Source organism: Neolamprologus multifasciatus, chromosome 8 (genome assembly GCF_963576455.1).
Source record: "Neolamprologus multifasciatus chromosome 8, fNeoMul1.2, whole genome shotgun sequence".
Lineage (NCBI taxonomy): Eukaryota > Metazoa > Chordata > Actinopteri > Cichliformes > Cichlidae > Neolamprologus > Neolamprologus multifasciatus.
The window spans coordinates 12,917,732-12,934,659 of NC_140446.1; the positions used below are offsets into that span (position 1 = coordinate 12,917,732).

Here is a 16,928-nt window from a genome sequence, read left to right on the forward strand (position 1 = left end):
AAGAAAATAAGTGTCCAAACTTATTTGTGTTTATGAAACACTAAATTAGAGGTACCTTAGTTGAGAGCAACTAATAATAGTAATTAATTTTATGAAAATACACTTAAAAGTCCAAAGTTCTGGGCCGCGGCCTTAAGTTTGATACCCTTGTTTTAAATGTTATCACAACACAAATGTTAGTGATGCCATATAGTAGCAGTAACATTTATAATCCAGAAATTCAATTTGCCCCTTTGGGCAGCTTTCAGATAAACAGAACCACAACAATAAAGATGTCACAGTTACAAACATCACAGATATTAACAAGATGGACCTGAAACATCACCCAGAATCAAAGCACAGCTATGTGCAAATGACACTCTCGACGTTACACCTGGATTTATTCAACAATTACACTGCAAAGTATAAAAAACCTCTGGCACAAGAAGTTTGCAGAGGTGGAACCCCATACATTTGTCCTGATGGTAGGAAGTTATACTCACTATAAAGAAGGTGCGTCACTGAGGATGTCTCTCCACTTTTATACCTCTTAGGACTCATTAACTTTTGTCATACCGTGTTGCTACTGACTTGCAATTGGACTGCCCATGTTCACAATGTTATTGAATTTGCTCTTGTTGACTATAGAGTGAAGAATACTAGACAATATAGCAGAAATTAGAATTACTCTCCACCACTGAATAATAAAGACAAACCAGAATGTGTCAAAAGTCAAAAGCATATAAATCAAAAAGGGACAAATATGCACATTATGGTACATTTATCCACTTTTGAAATATTATGCAGGGATCTGCTGCACTGTAATGCTGCCCCATGGTTTTTAATTAGAACTATTTGAAGTTTAATAAATGATACCTTGGCGATTAGAAGATATAACTGACTACCTACAACCTTTTCTTTTCATTCATAAGAAGTGTCATTTTAGTATTTTAAAATGCTGTTTTATCAGCATGAAACGCAGTGGCTTCCTTAAAATACCTCACAGTTAAGAACTGGTGGTCCAACATACAGTAAAGCGTAGTGCTAAGCTTTTGGTTGAGACTGCACTCGATATAGATGAGAACACAAGCTCCCACTGCTTCACTTTTTGGCTGTTCCTGGAATTAAGGACCTTGAGTTTCCTGGAGTTAAGTTGTTTTTAACAACTGCTAATAGCCAAACCATTCTTAACCCATTAGTTATGGTCTGGTCACACCTGTTTTGAAAGAGCTGGCTTCCTTCAGCTTGTTTGTAAGTGACGAACGTTTGAGGAATCGAAGTTCATTCACCCAACTAATTTATTCAAGCAATTTAATTGTAGCACATATTTATTAGGGGCAAAAAATTGCAAGCAAAAGCTTTTCATTCTGGGTTTACACGCTCTCTTCTACTACTGGGCCTCTGTGTAGTCGGTACCACTTTTCCTCCCACATCTGGTGACTGTTGAGATTATTTTAGTACAGGAAACTCATTGTCATGTCAACAAACCAGGCTTGGAATATTTGAGCTTTGTGACATGACACTTTATCCTACTGAAAGGAGCCAGATGATGGGTACACTGTGGGTACACAGAAAAGGATGGATATAGTCAAAAACATTATTCAGGTAGGCTCTGGCTTTAAACAAGGATTCATTGATACTAAAGTGGCAAGAAATATGACCCATACTATTACACCACCACACCAGCCTGAACCATCAACAGGTTGGATACAGGCTTGTTTACACTAAAATCTGAAAAATCAGTACTCATCAGATCAGACAGCATTTTTCCATGGTGAGCAAATTTTTGCCTCAGTTTCTTGTTCTTAGCTGACAGTAACAGCACAGGTGCGGTCTTCTGCTGCTGTAAGCCATCTGATTCAAGTTTTAACCTGTTGTGCACTCAGAGATGTTCTTCTATAAACTTTGTTTGACAACAACAAGGCATTTTCACCCAGAGCTGCAGGTCAGTGAATATTTTCTCTTTTTCAGACCATGACTGTATCCTCTTGAGATGGTTGCATGGGACAGTTCCAGTAGATCAGCAGTTTATGAAATATCCAGATTCACTTATAATCAACCATCTTTCCTCCTCATTGATGCTCAGTTTGAACTTCAGCAGGTCTTCGCGATTATGTCTACATGCCTAAATGTATTTAGTTACTGCATTGTGATTAGCTAGTCAGATATTTGCATTAATAAGCAGTTGAGCAGGTGAACGCAATAAACTGGCAGGTGAGTGTGTACTGATAAAGAACACAAATACTCTTGGTTAAATCCCACAAACATTTAAAAAAATGTTTGAGCTTAAGCTACATATGACCTAAATATGGTGACATGGTTTGGTTTGAATAAAAATCAAATGAAATATGTCTTTCAAGGAAAAGAAATGTTTGAAGCATTAGGCATACACAAATACACAAACACCAACAGCCTCATAAATGATTTATTATCAACCGGCACGAAACAGTGTTTATGTACAGGGTCATGAATGAACCTTCATATGTGATGTTTCTGAAAATCAGGTAATTTTATTTCAGTATCAAGCTAACATGCGTGGCATCCCAAACATATCATGTCTGCTAATCTCCATGTTACAAAAAAACCCAGTTTAAAATATCTAGCCTGAAACAGTTTGCTGCATTATCGTGATTAGTTGGATTAATCTGTTAGGATATAATCTGGTCTACTGTGACTGCGCTGAATTCGTCTGTAATCCTCCGTCTTTTGATTTCTTGACCTTGCAGACAAATGTCTGAAAGACTGAGGAAAGCACTTCAGAGATGGACATAACTTTGAAAGCAGTGTCACAGTTTCTGAGCTAAATTCCAGTTGAAACTGGCTATGGTCATCGCACTGCAGTCTGTTACTGTCTGCACTGATACTACATACAAAATATAATCTTGTGCATTTGTACAACACACACGTTAGCTGCAGATGTATCTTGTGTATCATTTGGCATTTGATTTTTTTATGTACTTCTTTTGCTTCTAATCGGACATGAACTGTAAATTTAGCACCCGTGTCACTTCAGCTCATGCCCCTTTTACATGATGTCAACAAAGGCTATTTAAATTTTAATTCTTCAAACTCAGATGTCTCACAGTATTCCCAGACCTTCAAAGTGAATAAAACAAAACAAAAACAAAACACCTTTTTGAACTAATGAATGCTTTGTGAAAATACGAGAGTTCTGAGCTATTCTTATATTTCATGCGCAGCGTCCTTGGCTGATTGGAATTTAGCCCTCGTTTCTTTGGCTGACGGAGACGCAGTTTCCTTCACAAGTCTCCAGCTAAAGATTTCCTCCGTCAACTCAATGATATTCTGACCTTCATCATATAATCTCTGTTGTGTTTCTCTTTTTTCCCCACATTCCTCTTTTACACTGTATGTTTCCACAAACCCACAGACCCAATTAATACACACTCATACACATATCCATACACGCATATGTACGGCACACACATGTGCTATGCATATTGATTCATCATAAAACTGTCTCGATTCAGGGCTCTCTTCATTTGTCATTCTGCATTTCCTTCCTCTCTTTCTTTGGCATCCTCTTTGTCTTTGTGGCGATGACCTTCTGTCAGACTGTCCAGGAGACCACGCTGATCCCTCTGTGCCTTGCTTTCTTCTTTTAGATCCAACATGAAAAGAAATTTCCAAAGTGTAAGTGTCCATACTTGGTATAGGTGCCAGCGAAAATCCAAAAATGGGAACGCCTATCCTAGCTTACCCACCTGAGGCTTTCTGCTGCCTTTCCTCATCATGTTGCTCCTCTTCTTCCCCTGAAGAGGACTCTGTGTCTACAGACTTCATGTCAAGTGAGGACAAATGGGCCTGTGCCATCTTCTGGACAGCTGAAAATACAAATCAGTTATGATGAATGAAGTCACACTGCAAACATTTTACTAACAAAAATACCAATTTTTCCAATCATCTGCCCATTGTCCTCTAGAGGACAAAGAATAGGTTGATAAAAGAGATTATTGTGTTTGGATTTGTATATCTAGAGTTGTAATGTTACACATCAACTGTGTGCAATGCGTGTGAAATCTAACACTTGCTCTTTACTAATTTTGGCTTTGATTGATTGACTTAACAAATGATATCCCCTTTGCTCTATTACCACTATAACAGGATCCTTTGCTTATTTTGATATGAAACTGGGTGAACAGAACCATCCATGTGGACCTCATTTAGTTGAGCAGGGTGTGTGTTGTAATTCTACTAAGGGGAAGAGGCTGGGTTTTGGTATTCCAGTGGTATATAGGGAGTCACAGAGTCATTTTGATGACTACCACTGTTTAGTTAATATTTCTGGATGAACTTCCAAAACTAAATCATCTATCAGTTGCCTTAACCTCCCATCTACAATAAGACCTGTACCATGTTTAAATGAAATACCCTCTCTGATTTTTATTGGGTTAGTTGATGAGGAAGAAGATCTCATGATGTTTTGTCTCCAGATGCAGATTCAGACTTTGAAGATCCATTATCCAGTAGTTCATTTGTCCTCCAGTTATTCACTAAGCCAGAGTTTAATGATTTAGTAAGAGATTTGGATATGCCAAAGGACGCACTTCAGTTGTTTGTGTCTATGCTTTTTCTTTTAATAAGAATCATGAAAAGGATCCTATTCGATTCTTTGAAATGTTCTTTAGATAGAAATAGAATAGCCCTTCATTGCAAATGTATGAGAAATTCTGGAAAATGTGCTTTGGCAGCGGTGGGATTCGAACCCACGGCCCCGAAGAGACTGGAGCCTTAATCCAGCGCCTTAGACCGCTCGGCCACGCTACCATCGCTGTCTGACCACTGGGTGCAATGTGTTATAAGTACAATGCAGATGAGTGGAGGCTATTCATTGACAGCTCGAAACAGAACCTATAATGTGTCCACGGGCGATCGTGGCTCAAGAGTTGGGAGTTCGCCTTGTAATCGGAAGGTTGCCGGTTCGAGCCCCAGCTTGGACAGTCTTGGTCGTTGTGTCTTTGGGCAAGACACTTCACCCGTTGCCTACTGGTGGTGGTCAGAGGGCCCAGTGGCGCCAGTGTCCGACCGCCTCGCCTCTGTCAGTGCGCCCCAGGGAGGCTGTGGCTGCAATGTAGCTTGCCATCATCAGTGTGTGAATGGGTGGATGACTGGTTGTGTAAAGTGCCTTGGGGTCCTTAGGGACTAGTAAAGCGCTATACAAATACAGGCTATTTACCATTTAGTGCATGCATGACAAATGGCTTGTTAAAAGAAACATATGAAAATTTGCAAAATGTTTTGGAGAAGCAGAAATACAATTAGCACAAATGGACCAAATGTGAAAAAAGGTGACAAAAAAGATTTATTATTTAAACTGATATTTTTGAACTCAGCATCACTGATCAGGTCAGAATTGTTTTTAATTTTTTTTATACGGGTTAGTATCATCATTTTGGAGTTAGGTTTCTAATCGCCTGTCTGGTCATTTATTTAATAATCAATATCCACAAGAAAGGACTATGTCATCTGCATATAGAGACAACAAGTTAATGCCAAGGTAAAGATAAATAATTTTCTATGAAGCAATGAGAATATAACAAACTCATGAAGCTGTTGAGCTATTAAAATAAAGTAAAAATCAATCTTAAAATTTTGTTACATTTTTTTAATGTGGATTTTCAATTTTAAAATATACATGCATGTCTTATGAAAGGAAAAAAAATTGTTATATAAAATTATAAATGCTAAACATCACTCAAATAAAAGGAGCAAAACCCAGTTAATATTATGAGTGGCAACTGTCATGACTGCAGGTGCCAAAGCCACAATTTCCACAAAATAGAAGACGCATAAAAACGTATGTTGTATAGATATTTATAACAACACAGTTGGTTTTTTTGTGTGTATTTAAGTCTGTGTGACTCTGGTTGCATCTGATAGTCTGTGTGCATGTGCCAGTGAGTGGGTGAGACCGTGTTACAGCTGTGCAGCCATTCTATAATCCAGGATGATCCAGAACAGACTCACAGCTGCCACTGCTCCTAATCTTACATGACACACACACTCTCATTGTGGTTTTTGAATATGTGCGTAGTCCAGACAGATAGAGACCACATGGTGGTTGCCACAGCAGAATTAGGTCTCCCAAATTCTTTCATTTGGTGTCATTTGTTATATAAACAAGAAAAACCAGTGTGTGGGTACAAGGGAAAAACACACACAAAATGATTTGAGTCAGGGTTCATTTACCTTTAAGAGATGGCGGCTGGTAGGTTGACATGTGAACCAATTTGGCTTTCAAAGCTCCATTTTCCCCAAGAACCCACTGCTGAAATAAAAAAATGCAAACCAGGTTTACAGCTAAAAGTGTACGCAACACTTTTTTGTCTTATTGTTGCCTCAAACAAATGATACAATATAAGAAATCTAATAATCACTCCTTTCCAAAGGCAGTAATGCACAATGTGCAGGTTTGTCAGCAAAAGTCAATGAAAAGATAAAACAAAATGTTAAAGCACTTTCATACTTGTAAGAGGTAAATTATGGAGTAAAACATAAATAAAAACATCATCACTTATTCACATATTTGTTGCGTTATTAAGTGAAGTTGCAGAATTAGTTGTCACTGTAATGTACATAATGTAAATAATCGAATTTGACATTTCCTATGAAAGCTTTTCTGCAGCTGTTTTAGAAACAGCTTGAAAATGTAGAAGGTGGTTTCAAAACAGAAAAATAATATTTTTCCTCATCAATAAGTCAAAATTTCAAGTTATTATTTCAATTTAATAGCTTGGAAATTAAAGTTATTTTTTCAGTCTCTAATTCTTTTCTCAGACATTTGATTTAGGAAGTGACATGTTTGAGATACCTATCTGGAAATTTTGATATAATAACCTGAAACTTTGACTTAAATAGCAAAATGTGGGCTTAATGATAACAAAAAAAAAACTAAAGAGACATTCAAAATGCACATAGAAAGTCAAAACACCACCTTTCCAATCATTTCATGATTGCATTGTACTGTGGTCTTTTGGAACTTATGACTACTGTATTGTTGAAATTTGATTCAAACCTTTTACTACTGGATCTTTAACTTGTATAATTCACATGCATATCTACCTGATGTGGGCTGCTGTCTTCTTCTGGTGATGGTGGGTCCGTCAATCTGAACAGCGTGGCAGGTGTCGGCCTCCGACGACGAATCTGCAGAAAGAGAGAAATACAAGAGGTTTTTTTCTTTAGGGCTTCACTGCTTCAATAATCAGCATTCATTTATTCTAAACTGTGGTTTATGACATGTATGCAGAGGACTTGTTCTTTGAAAGTTAGATGCATTAAAAAATAAATGCATATCCTTATGCAACAACATTCAAGAGACTGTCCAGCTTGTTTGTGAATGAGGATTATGTTTTATGATAGAAGGCAGAAGGATTATTTAAATTATAAATAAATTTAAATAAGGATTATTTAAATGTATTTCCTTTTCTGCTACAAGTTCCTATCGCGTGGATGAAATCATTTTGATTTTTCTAGTTCTTTTGTAACATGTTTACAGTATGTCTCCATCATACAAAGCAGCCGGTACTTCTTCATCTCCTTGTCTTTTATGTGTGAAGCAGAGAGAGTCAAAGTAACCACAAAACACACAAAACATTAAATATACACCCAACTGCCAAATTGTTAGGCACACCTGTTCAACTGCTAGTTAATGCAAATATTTAATCAGGAATTCACATGACAGCGCATTTATGCATAAAAGCATACATAAAAAAAGTTCAAGCCTTTCTTTACGTTTCTTGAAGAAAGATGATTTAAGTTACTATGAATGCAGCATGGTTGTTTGTTAGGAAGTCTGGTCTAAGTATCTCAGAAACTGCTGACCTACTGTGATTTTCCTACACAGCTATCAATAGAGTTTACAGAGAATATGAAAAGAAAATCAGGTCAGAGCAGAGTAGTCAGACTGCCTTGAGCTGAAAGGAATTCAGCAGTAACTCAAGTGAAAACTTGCTACAACCAAGGCAGCATTGAAGAGCAGAAGAAGAACATGTTGAACCTCGAAGCAGATCGGCTGCAGCAGCAGACCACACCAGGTGCCACTCCTGTCAGCTAAGAACAGGAAACTGAGGCTACAGTTTGCACAGGCTCACCAAAATTGGACAACAGAAGTTTGGAAAAATGTAGCCTAATCTGGTCTGTCTTAATTTTAGCAGCAGCAACATGAAGCTGCTTTTCTAAGTTTACCTTTTTGTGTTTGAGTCCTGCATTTGGGCCCACTTCCTACCTGCCACACTAGTCCTGACACTGCTGGAGTGTAATAGTGTGGGAATATTTTCTTGGCACACTTTGGGCACCTTAGTACCAACTGAGTATTGTTCAAACACCAGTGTGTCTGTCCCTTTATGACCACATGTATTTTCCAGCACCTTGTAGGGTCTATTCAATGAAAAATGAAGGCAGTTCTGAAGGTATAAGAGGGCCAACTCAGTACTAGCAAGTGTCCGATGAGTGTTTATCTACAGCATATCCCGACCTGTCACATTCCTCTGATAGTTGGGCATGGCAAAACTAAGCCTGTCAGTAATATGACTTGTAAACAAACTCTCTAACTTTTAATTCGGTTCAGAAAGAGGCAATTTGAGGCCACGGGGCAAAATTTTGCTGTATTCGTCACCTCCTGTGACACGTGAATACATTGTATTAGTAATGCTCTTGTATTCTTGGACCTTCAGTTTATATTTTACTTTCCCATAACATTTCAAAGTGAAATAATGTACTTTTTCATGCACTATTTCTGGATAGTTTTCAGATTAAGATTTTAAAGCAGAGTTGTTAAGGTCATTTCCAGGTTTCAAAGTCCCAAAAGCAAAATACATAACAACTGGGTAAATAAATTACTGATTGAAAATACCATATTTACAAATCAATTAATTTGCTCCACACTAAATAAAGTAGGCACAATTAAGAATTTAATTTATAGAAACAGCAAAAATCCAATAATATAACACTGTTAGGATCCTTATTGTGTCCTTTCATAGATTTTTTACTTTTATTAGATTGATTACATTTTCTCACCATTATTTTTATAACTTGTTATTTATGGAAACCACACACTATACTCATCGCCGGATCTATTTTGTGATGTGTGATGGTGATAACATTGTTATGAGATACAAGTGGCTGCCAAGCCAATCACAGCGAAGAGTGTAGGCATTGAAATGTGTGGGCAGCTTTCACTCTGGAGTAACTCTCACATCTTCTGCTTCCCTTTGTGCACTGCATTCATCCATATTCATGAGTCATACACTAGAATTAAATATGCAGCCCCTTTTTGGGGGGAGCATCCTATTAGAGGTTAAAGATGTGTTAACATGAAAATATGAGTGTGGCAATCCAATAAACACATAAAACATGTGCACACAGCACTCAGGAGGGGAAAAAAGGCATGTGGGGCCAAAGGACCAAACCACATTTTGAGCACCTGTCTGAGAGCCTCTTCAGACATAGTGGCCTATGTTTTGTTAACACTGTAGCCGGAAGGTCAAGCACCTGTAGAGAACATATTTTATTTTTATCAGATCCTTGTTGTGCATGTCTGAAATTCCTGTAAATACCACTGATTGCTCAGTGTGGCTGCAGTGGACGTTTGATTTCACTGGAAACAAATTAATGTTTCATAGTTCCTCCTCACATGCTGGGCTTATTGTGTTTGTTATTTTAGAATAATAAATAATTATAACATTGTATTTTATAATATGGACCTTATTATTTAGGTGATATTCTATTCTTCAGGTTTTTAAAAACTGTATTACCCAAAGCGTTTTTTGAAAATGCATTTTATTGGTCCAATAATGTCTCAAACCAGTGAGGTCTAAGTTATCATGTTATCATTGATGATAAGAAGTAACCTTAACCCTAAAAAATGTAAAGTTTGTTTTTGACATCAGCTGTTGGTTTTATGATATTTATCTTTTATCCCCTGATTGCTTTTTGAGACTTCTGAGGAGATTTTTCAGGGGACAAAGTCCCTCTGCCATGTTCTGATAGCATAGGGTTAAGGCTGAGGATTAGGATACTGATAGAGGGACAATAAAGATAGCAACACACAAAACTGAGTGAGGGGTCTGACAAAAATTTGGAAAACAAAAAGCAGAAGGAGAGTTCTTTAAAGAAGTTTGGGCTATTGTTTAAAACATAACAGAAACCTCTCTAAATGAATTATGTCTAATATTTCCTTTTAATAGCTAACTCTTTACTCTGTACTTATCAATATCCAGAAAGGTCAACTTATTGATCATATTTTTCAATCCACTTAGAAATGTAATGTGTTTTAAATGTTACTGGAACTCGTTGATCGATGCTTTGGGGTTATAAGAAGCCAGTCAAAATAGCTCTTTTTATGTTGCAGCTACCATCAAAACACAGACACGTCTGGAAAGGCAAATTTAAGCAGCAGCATGGGTTCTAAGTTTAGTGGTCATGTAGTAAATCATTAATCCCACACCCCATTTTTTTGTAGGTCAGATGACCTTTAGTTGCATAACATTCAACTCCAATGCGTCATACTGGATTTTTAAATGAACAATGACAACACTGGGTGGGGGGTAGTGACCTAAAAAGCCTTTTACGCAAAAATAACTTATGTGCTTAATGATTAAATGCATGCAGTAAAAGTATAAAACTGTGTACACAAAACACTTTTCAGGGAATAATCCTTTGCAGAACTTGATTTGACCACAACATGACTCATGACTTCGGACTTTTGACCTGTTTTTTTTTTTCTTTCTTTCTTTGTAAATAAACTTTAAATGGTGTAATCTTGGTGTAGCGTTGGCCTGGATAGTGGAGAACAGGAGCTTAACCCACACAAATTAAAGGAAACATAATTAATGCACTTGAAAATAGAAACTTCCCATTGGAAGACTGGAACTGTCTTGTTTATTTTATTCTCCTGCTACCAACTCCCTTTGTCAGCTACAGTCACTTGATCTAGGTCTGAAGATTTACCAATATTAAGACCAATATTAAGCCATCAGCCCACTCTGTAAATAGCATTAATGATTAACAGGGGTGCGTATGCTGGGTTTGTAAGAATAAGACCCTATTAGACTTTAGAGCTTTTTATTTGTGCTCTTGGCAATAGCTGTCCTCGCCCTTGATTCATTCCTCAGTCATCCACAGCTAATCTCTTTCTTTTTAATCAGTCGTCTCCTTGGCTGATGATTTTCCTCCTTTTGCTCGTCTTGTTCGGCTTCTGTCAGCTATCTTTGTCTCTTTTCTTCTGCCGTTTTTCCCTTTCCAGCTCAATGTGTTCCGTTTATTCCTGCCTTTATTTTGATTTATTCTGGACGTTTCAGTCGCTATTGACGGGCGGCATTTCTCAAGGACCACAAAAGGACAAGAAACTCTTGATGAGACCTCACAATACAGTAAGAGAAGGTGGCTATCAAAAGTGAAAACAACCTTCTTGGAACATAAAACCTCAGTAAACCAAAATTTCAAAGACAGAAAAGAAAAAAATACATTTCAGCGCTGCTCCTGCAGCTCTCCACTTGTTTTTTGAAGCAAATTCCACCACTGGACGGAAACAGAAGTATTACAAGACAGATCGTATTAACTAGTCATGCTGTTGCACTCACACATGCATAAAGTAGAGGCTCTAGACTGTTTGGTGGCAGCTCATCTACTTGTTATAGTAGAAAGATTTAGATAAGCAAGCTGATATTGTCCATAACATGAATTAGGATGGTGTGCGTGCTCTGATGTGCTCTGTTGGCACACTGGAAGAGCTGATAATGATGCAAAAATATCATGTGACTTTGTGCATGTGTAGCTCAGGTGTAACTTATAATCAAAACGCTTTTAAAATCAAAGTAAGCACAATTTATTTTTAAGCATTAAAAAAATCATCTCTGACTGCTTATTATGCTCTTGCAATTTTTATGTGCCGAGAACTATTGGATTTAAAGTTATTACTCTCTCCTCTTTCACTCAAGGGACCTTAAAAAAACACTGCCAAAATAACTGCCTGAGTCATTACTAGGATCGCTGCCAGGGTACAAGACTTCCTTACAGAGGAAATTTGCTGAATATAAGTCATTGCTGAGGTCTGGCCTCACAGGATTTGAATCTCCTTTTTTTCTACTTGTTGTTGTGCCACTTTTACTGTATGTATGAATTTGAAATCACTTCCTTTTATGTGTGTGTACACTGATGCTGAAGATGGTCATTTCAAGTTTAGCTTTTTAAAAAGTGATCAAGAAATTCAGCTGATGAGGTGCTATCAAGGTCTTTCGAGCTAGGAACCCATTCCCAGAAGGACTTGCTACATGTTGGGTTAAGTTATCGATGAGAGTTGTGGTTTTAAGCATTCCCACCAGTCTCATTCCACATGATATGACCACAGGGCATTTTTGGTCAGTTAGAAAGAAGAAATTCGAAGATTATGATACAGTTTTCCAAAACTATAGATCACAAAGATCTTTTTGCAGGTGAATATTTATCTCCTCAGACTGTTTCTTTGTATCTCTTGTACATTGCAGAACTTCCTTAGTTTGATCCCGTCCCTCTAATTTTCATCAACAGATGCCTGAGGATTATTATTTTGTGCACACTGTTCCAGCAGACTTTGGTCACTTTGGTGACGTGATGGCTTCAGAAACACAAAAAATTAAGCCCTGTAATCTTATGTAGCTCCTACTTTGAAGGAAATGTGCTTCTTCAGGGTCCTCCTGATATATAATGTCTCTGGCTTCTTTCAGTCTTATTTAATCAGTGGAGGAAGATTGCCATAATCTTACTAAGATCTGAGCTGATAAAACTGCCAGAGCATCTTATAGACAAAATGAGTGAAGAAGTGAACAAGTCTATCAGGAGTCTATCAGAGTATAGCAACTAATTAGCATCAGACTGTATTTAAGTTAAAATATCACTCAGAATTGTGCCATCCTAATCAGTGGGTTAAAATGCATGGGCTTGCTTAGAAAAGCAAATAAATGATCCCTTCTGTACTGGACAGGATATGAATCAAGCAAACAGAAAACCCAGAGACCAAGAGTGGGCTGTAAACAGCAGATGCAGCAGAAAATATCTGCCCAGAACTTATTGATTTATTAGGCTGAAACAAGCTTTCCAAACAGATGCCATTTGAAATTTTCCAAATCTCCTACTTGGAAAAAAAACAACATTTCTTACTCTGCACCTGGTCTCCAGTAAAACTTCCCTTAAGGGAGCGACTGAAGAAGGAATGGATAAGCCTGTCATTTGCTGCTTTTTGTGTCCAAATATTACCTCATTGGCAACTTTGTGACCTTTATGGGCTCTTGTCTTTAACACCACCAATAGCATATGCACATCTCTGCTCATACTGTACAGCATAATACCTTCCCTCTTCACCCTGCCCTGCACTGTTTGCATTGACCAGTGCTCGCTTTGGGATGATTCAGCATAAGCAACAGATAATGGATCTGACTTTACATAATATGCTCACCACCTCCACCAGCGTATGAGTAATACCTTCTACATTTTGCTTCTTGTGTGTGGTAAAGGATTTATTACTCAGGCGCAACTAATTTTTAATGCCACAAATGGTGCTTTATCCCTCACTTCCTCCTCCTCCTCTTCCTCCTCCATTCGGATAGAAGGGCAAAGATATCTCATCAACTTTAAGGACTCCAAAAAAAATCTGTAGCTGGAGAGCTCTGCTTAATTCCAGCACTGCCCATACCCTGCTGCCCACAGAGTAACATACAAACATCAAAACACAGTTTTGCAAAGTCTTGCTAGAGCAGTCTGTTAGCCTCCGTGTTAGCACTGATGCCCCTGAAGAAGCATTAATGATGGAGCTACAGGCGAGCATGTCTTAGATATTTACTTTTAAAATGTATAGATGCAGTTACCCAGCCTGAGCTTAACAATCCTTCCACACACTCACTCATCTCCACAACCACTGTCATCATCCGTGTAGGCTACAGCCACACTCCCTCAGATCTCACCATCTCCACCTGTCGCGGGTCTAGCTGGGTGGGCACGGAGGAAGGCACGGAAAATTGGATCTTCCTCCTCGCATCCGCGTCTGCCTCTCGGTCCATCACCTCCGTCTCTGCGGGGAACAGCAGCAGCAGCAGCAACGAGTCCCGCCTGTCACCTCCGCAGCCGAGCGCACAAACCTAGAGTCCAGACGAGGTCAGCTTCAGTGGAACCGCCTGTGGAAAAACTGCAGTAAAGTGCTTATACTTGACAAAAACTCGCCGTCAGTGAGTAAACAGCGGCATCTCTCTCTGTCCCGGCGATCCTCTGGTGTCTGGAGTTCCGTTTAACAGCAGCGATCAGCTCCTCTTCCCCGCCTCCCCGCCAGTCTCCCCTCCCCTCCCTCTCACACTTTGTCCGCTGACCTTAATGCGTGAGGAGGAAAGAAGAGCAGTGAAGGTTTTGTTGCCTTTACTGGAGCTGGAAACTTTGCGCATTTGCATTTTGAAGTTGCCCGATAAAGAAATCTACCCGAATGAAGGGGAAATTGGAAAAAAAAAAAAAAAGCAGAGATGACGAGGATGTTACACAACTTCAAAGAATTTCACAAACTGATAAACAACTAAAGTCAGCATCGAGTCATAGTGAACTAAAAGAAACGAATATTAAGTTATTAAGAAGATGCCACTCACTGCTATCTTAGCAAAGCTGTGCTGAATCCTGGTTGGGAAGAAATCGATTTTTTAATTTTAATGAATTAACGAATTAATTAATTTTAGGTAGGCACTTAAGGTCGTATTTTATTGCACTGACGTTGTGTGTGCAAATTTGCGTGTTCACTTTGAGGACGAGCAACAAACTGGAAATATAAATAAATAAAGATCTAATCGCTCCCCCCTTCCAGAGGCAAAAGTATTAACCTCTGCTTTCGCCGGTGCCCACCTTGGCTTTACCATATACACAGCGAATATATGCGAGGCACTCAGTTGCCATGACAACAGCTTTTCTTCTTAGAGAACTGGCAGTGCAGGAAGTGTGTTGGAGTGTGTGCTTCGGCATAAGTTCGAGGAGAGGAGAGGCAGGGCAAGAGAGGACAAATGCATTTGTCAGCGCGCAACACAATCAGCGGCCAAGCTGTCACGAACTGTCATTTATTTGTATGTGGGATCCCCCCGAGCATGTAGGCTATTTCAGGCGGAAGTGTTCTATTTTTCATGTGTCATGCAATTCGTAAAGAAGTGGAAAAAGGAAAACTTTCACCCAAATCATTATGTTTTCCTAAAACTCAAATAACATAATACATTTGGTGACTAAATATAACCAAAAGGAGATTGAAAAACAAACTTCTCTAAAGGCTTTCTCCTTGTGGTGTATATTGTGTGTATATTGGAAAACGAGCCAGATGCCCCTGTAAGCAGAGGGCCCCATGCTTGTTCACACTTGCCACAAGCCCAAGGGTTCACCCTCTACTGAAGTACTGGACTTGAGAAAAGCTCTGGACATCTGCCAGCTTCAGGAAGAGTTGCTAATGACAGCAAACTCAGGCCTGCTGGGCGAGGTCCGCAGATAAAAGAGCTCGCCACCTTGGACATTTTAAAAGAGCCCATCTGTGGCTCAGCTCCGTTTCAGTCTGTCGTCCTTGAAAACATAATGTATGTTTGCGAGCACTTTCAACAACACGTGACACCAAGCAACACTGGGATGACAAGTCAGCACCATCTTATGGCCAAAAGTAAAGAAATCACTTCACTGAGGGGAGGTTTGAATGCAAGTAAATATATGATAGTCCAAACTCAAGACACAGTACAAAAATGAGCAGAGCTGAAGGTGAAATATTTATAAGATTATTGTGTTATTATAAATGTAAAGTAGAATCCACTACAGATCATATATGTGAGCGTTCCTGTGTGGCACTGTGTAGTTCCTGAAACCACCAGAAGGTGGCGACAAACTGCTAAGAAAAAGCAGCCATTTCTAATTTCTTATGACCAGTGTTGGGTAAGTTACTTTAAAATAGTAACTTAGTTACATTACTAGTTACTTCTATCAAAAGTAACTCAGTTACTTCAAGTTACTCGTTACCTTCAAAGTAACTAGTTACTAGGGAAAGTAACTTTGGTTTTACTCAGAATTCTCTTGTTAATGTGTTGCTTCCACAACTTTGCCAGTCTTCTAGCTTGCTTACTTGCCACAAGTGAACTGTGCCACCTACCAATAGAAAGGAAAAGATAATGTGCATATTTCCACGAGAGAAATCCCACGCCTGGACCATCATTGACCCCTGCCATGATTCTAGCCTACGTCACAGCGTCATGTGCGCCTTTTACATCCAACACAAAAACTGCAGTCGTGGTGCTTTTGATTGTACTCAGAACTCGGAAATTCTGCCTTCTGAATAGGAAGATGTAGGTAACACCAGACTGCAGATGAGCTGCATACAGGGCTGGACTGGGACAAAAAATCGGCCCGGGCGTTTTGACTAGAGACCGGCCTGCCATTATAGGAAAAATCATAAAGCCTTTGAATGAAAACAAACGCTGTTGTGACAGTGATGTACACTGTTTTGATGGTATATATGCATCAATCTATCAATCGTTTGTTGTAAGATTCAGATAATTATTTTTTAAAAGCTAGACATTTTAAATGAGAATAAGAAAGAAAAGTATTTATTTGTGCCCCCCTCTCCCTGTTAATGCCCTACCTGGCCCCCCTGGCAAAACTTTGCTAGATCCGCACCTGCACAGTTACCAGCTGTCAGCTACCTAAAAAAGGATCCTGGGGTTATCTGTCTCTCAGAAACAGTTCATAACTTCCCTTCAACTCATTTATGTCACCTAAAAGATAAACCTGTTTCTCCATCACCTGTCCAGCTCTGATTATTCAGTATGGACATCTCCTGGTTTCATCTTCATGTTTCCCTCTCACCAGATAACCAAACCGATATCATGACCAGCAGCTTTACAGCTGTGGCTCCAGCAAACATCAGCTGATACTATAAATTAATATTAAATAAATTC

At 38.8% G+C, this 16,928-nt stretch overlaps 1 protein-coding gene and 1 non-coding gene across 3 annotated transcripts; both read right to left on the minus strand.

Annotated features, from left to right (window-relative positions):
- Nucleotides 1-2,390: 2,390 nt before the first annotated feature.
- LOC146512626 (protein phosphatase 1 regulatory subunit 1B-like) lies at nucleotides 2,391-14,176 on the minus strand. 2 transcript variants are annotated; one of them, XM_085170853.1, is made up of 5 exons: nucleotides 13,938-14,176; nucleotides 7,063-7,146; nucleotides 6,190-6,265; nucleotides 3,705-3,824; nucleotides 2,391-3,598 (listed from the first exon to the last, which is right to left on the minus strand). In XM_085170853.1, the coding sequence occupies exons 1-5, from the start codon at nucleotides 14,031-14,033 to the stop codon at nucleotides 3,486-3,488; spliced, it is 489 nt and encodes a 162-aa protein (XP_085026979.1). In that variant the 5' UTR covers nucleotides 14,034-14,176; the 3' UTR covers nucleotides 2,391-3,485. The 2 variants fall into 2 exon arrangements, with proteins under 2 accessions (XP_085026979.1, XP_085026978.1); XM_085170852.1 differs by having other exon boundaries at nucleotides 6,190-6,268.
- On the minus strand, nucleotides 4,686-4,767 carry trnal-aag (transfer RNA leucine (anticodon AAG)). The gene has a single exon. It is a non-coding gene; the product is annotated as a tRNA-Leu (tRNA).
- Nucleotides 14,177-16,928: the final 2,752 nt, after the last annotated feature.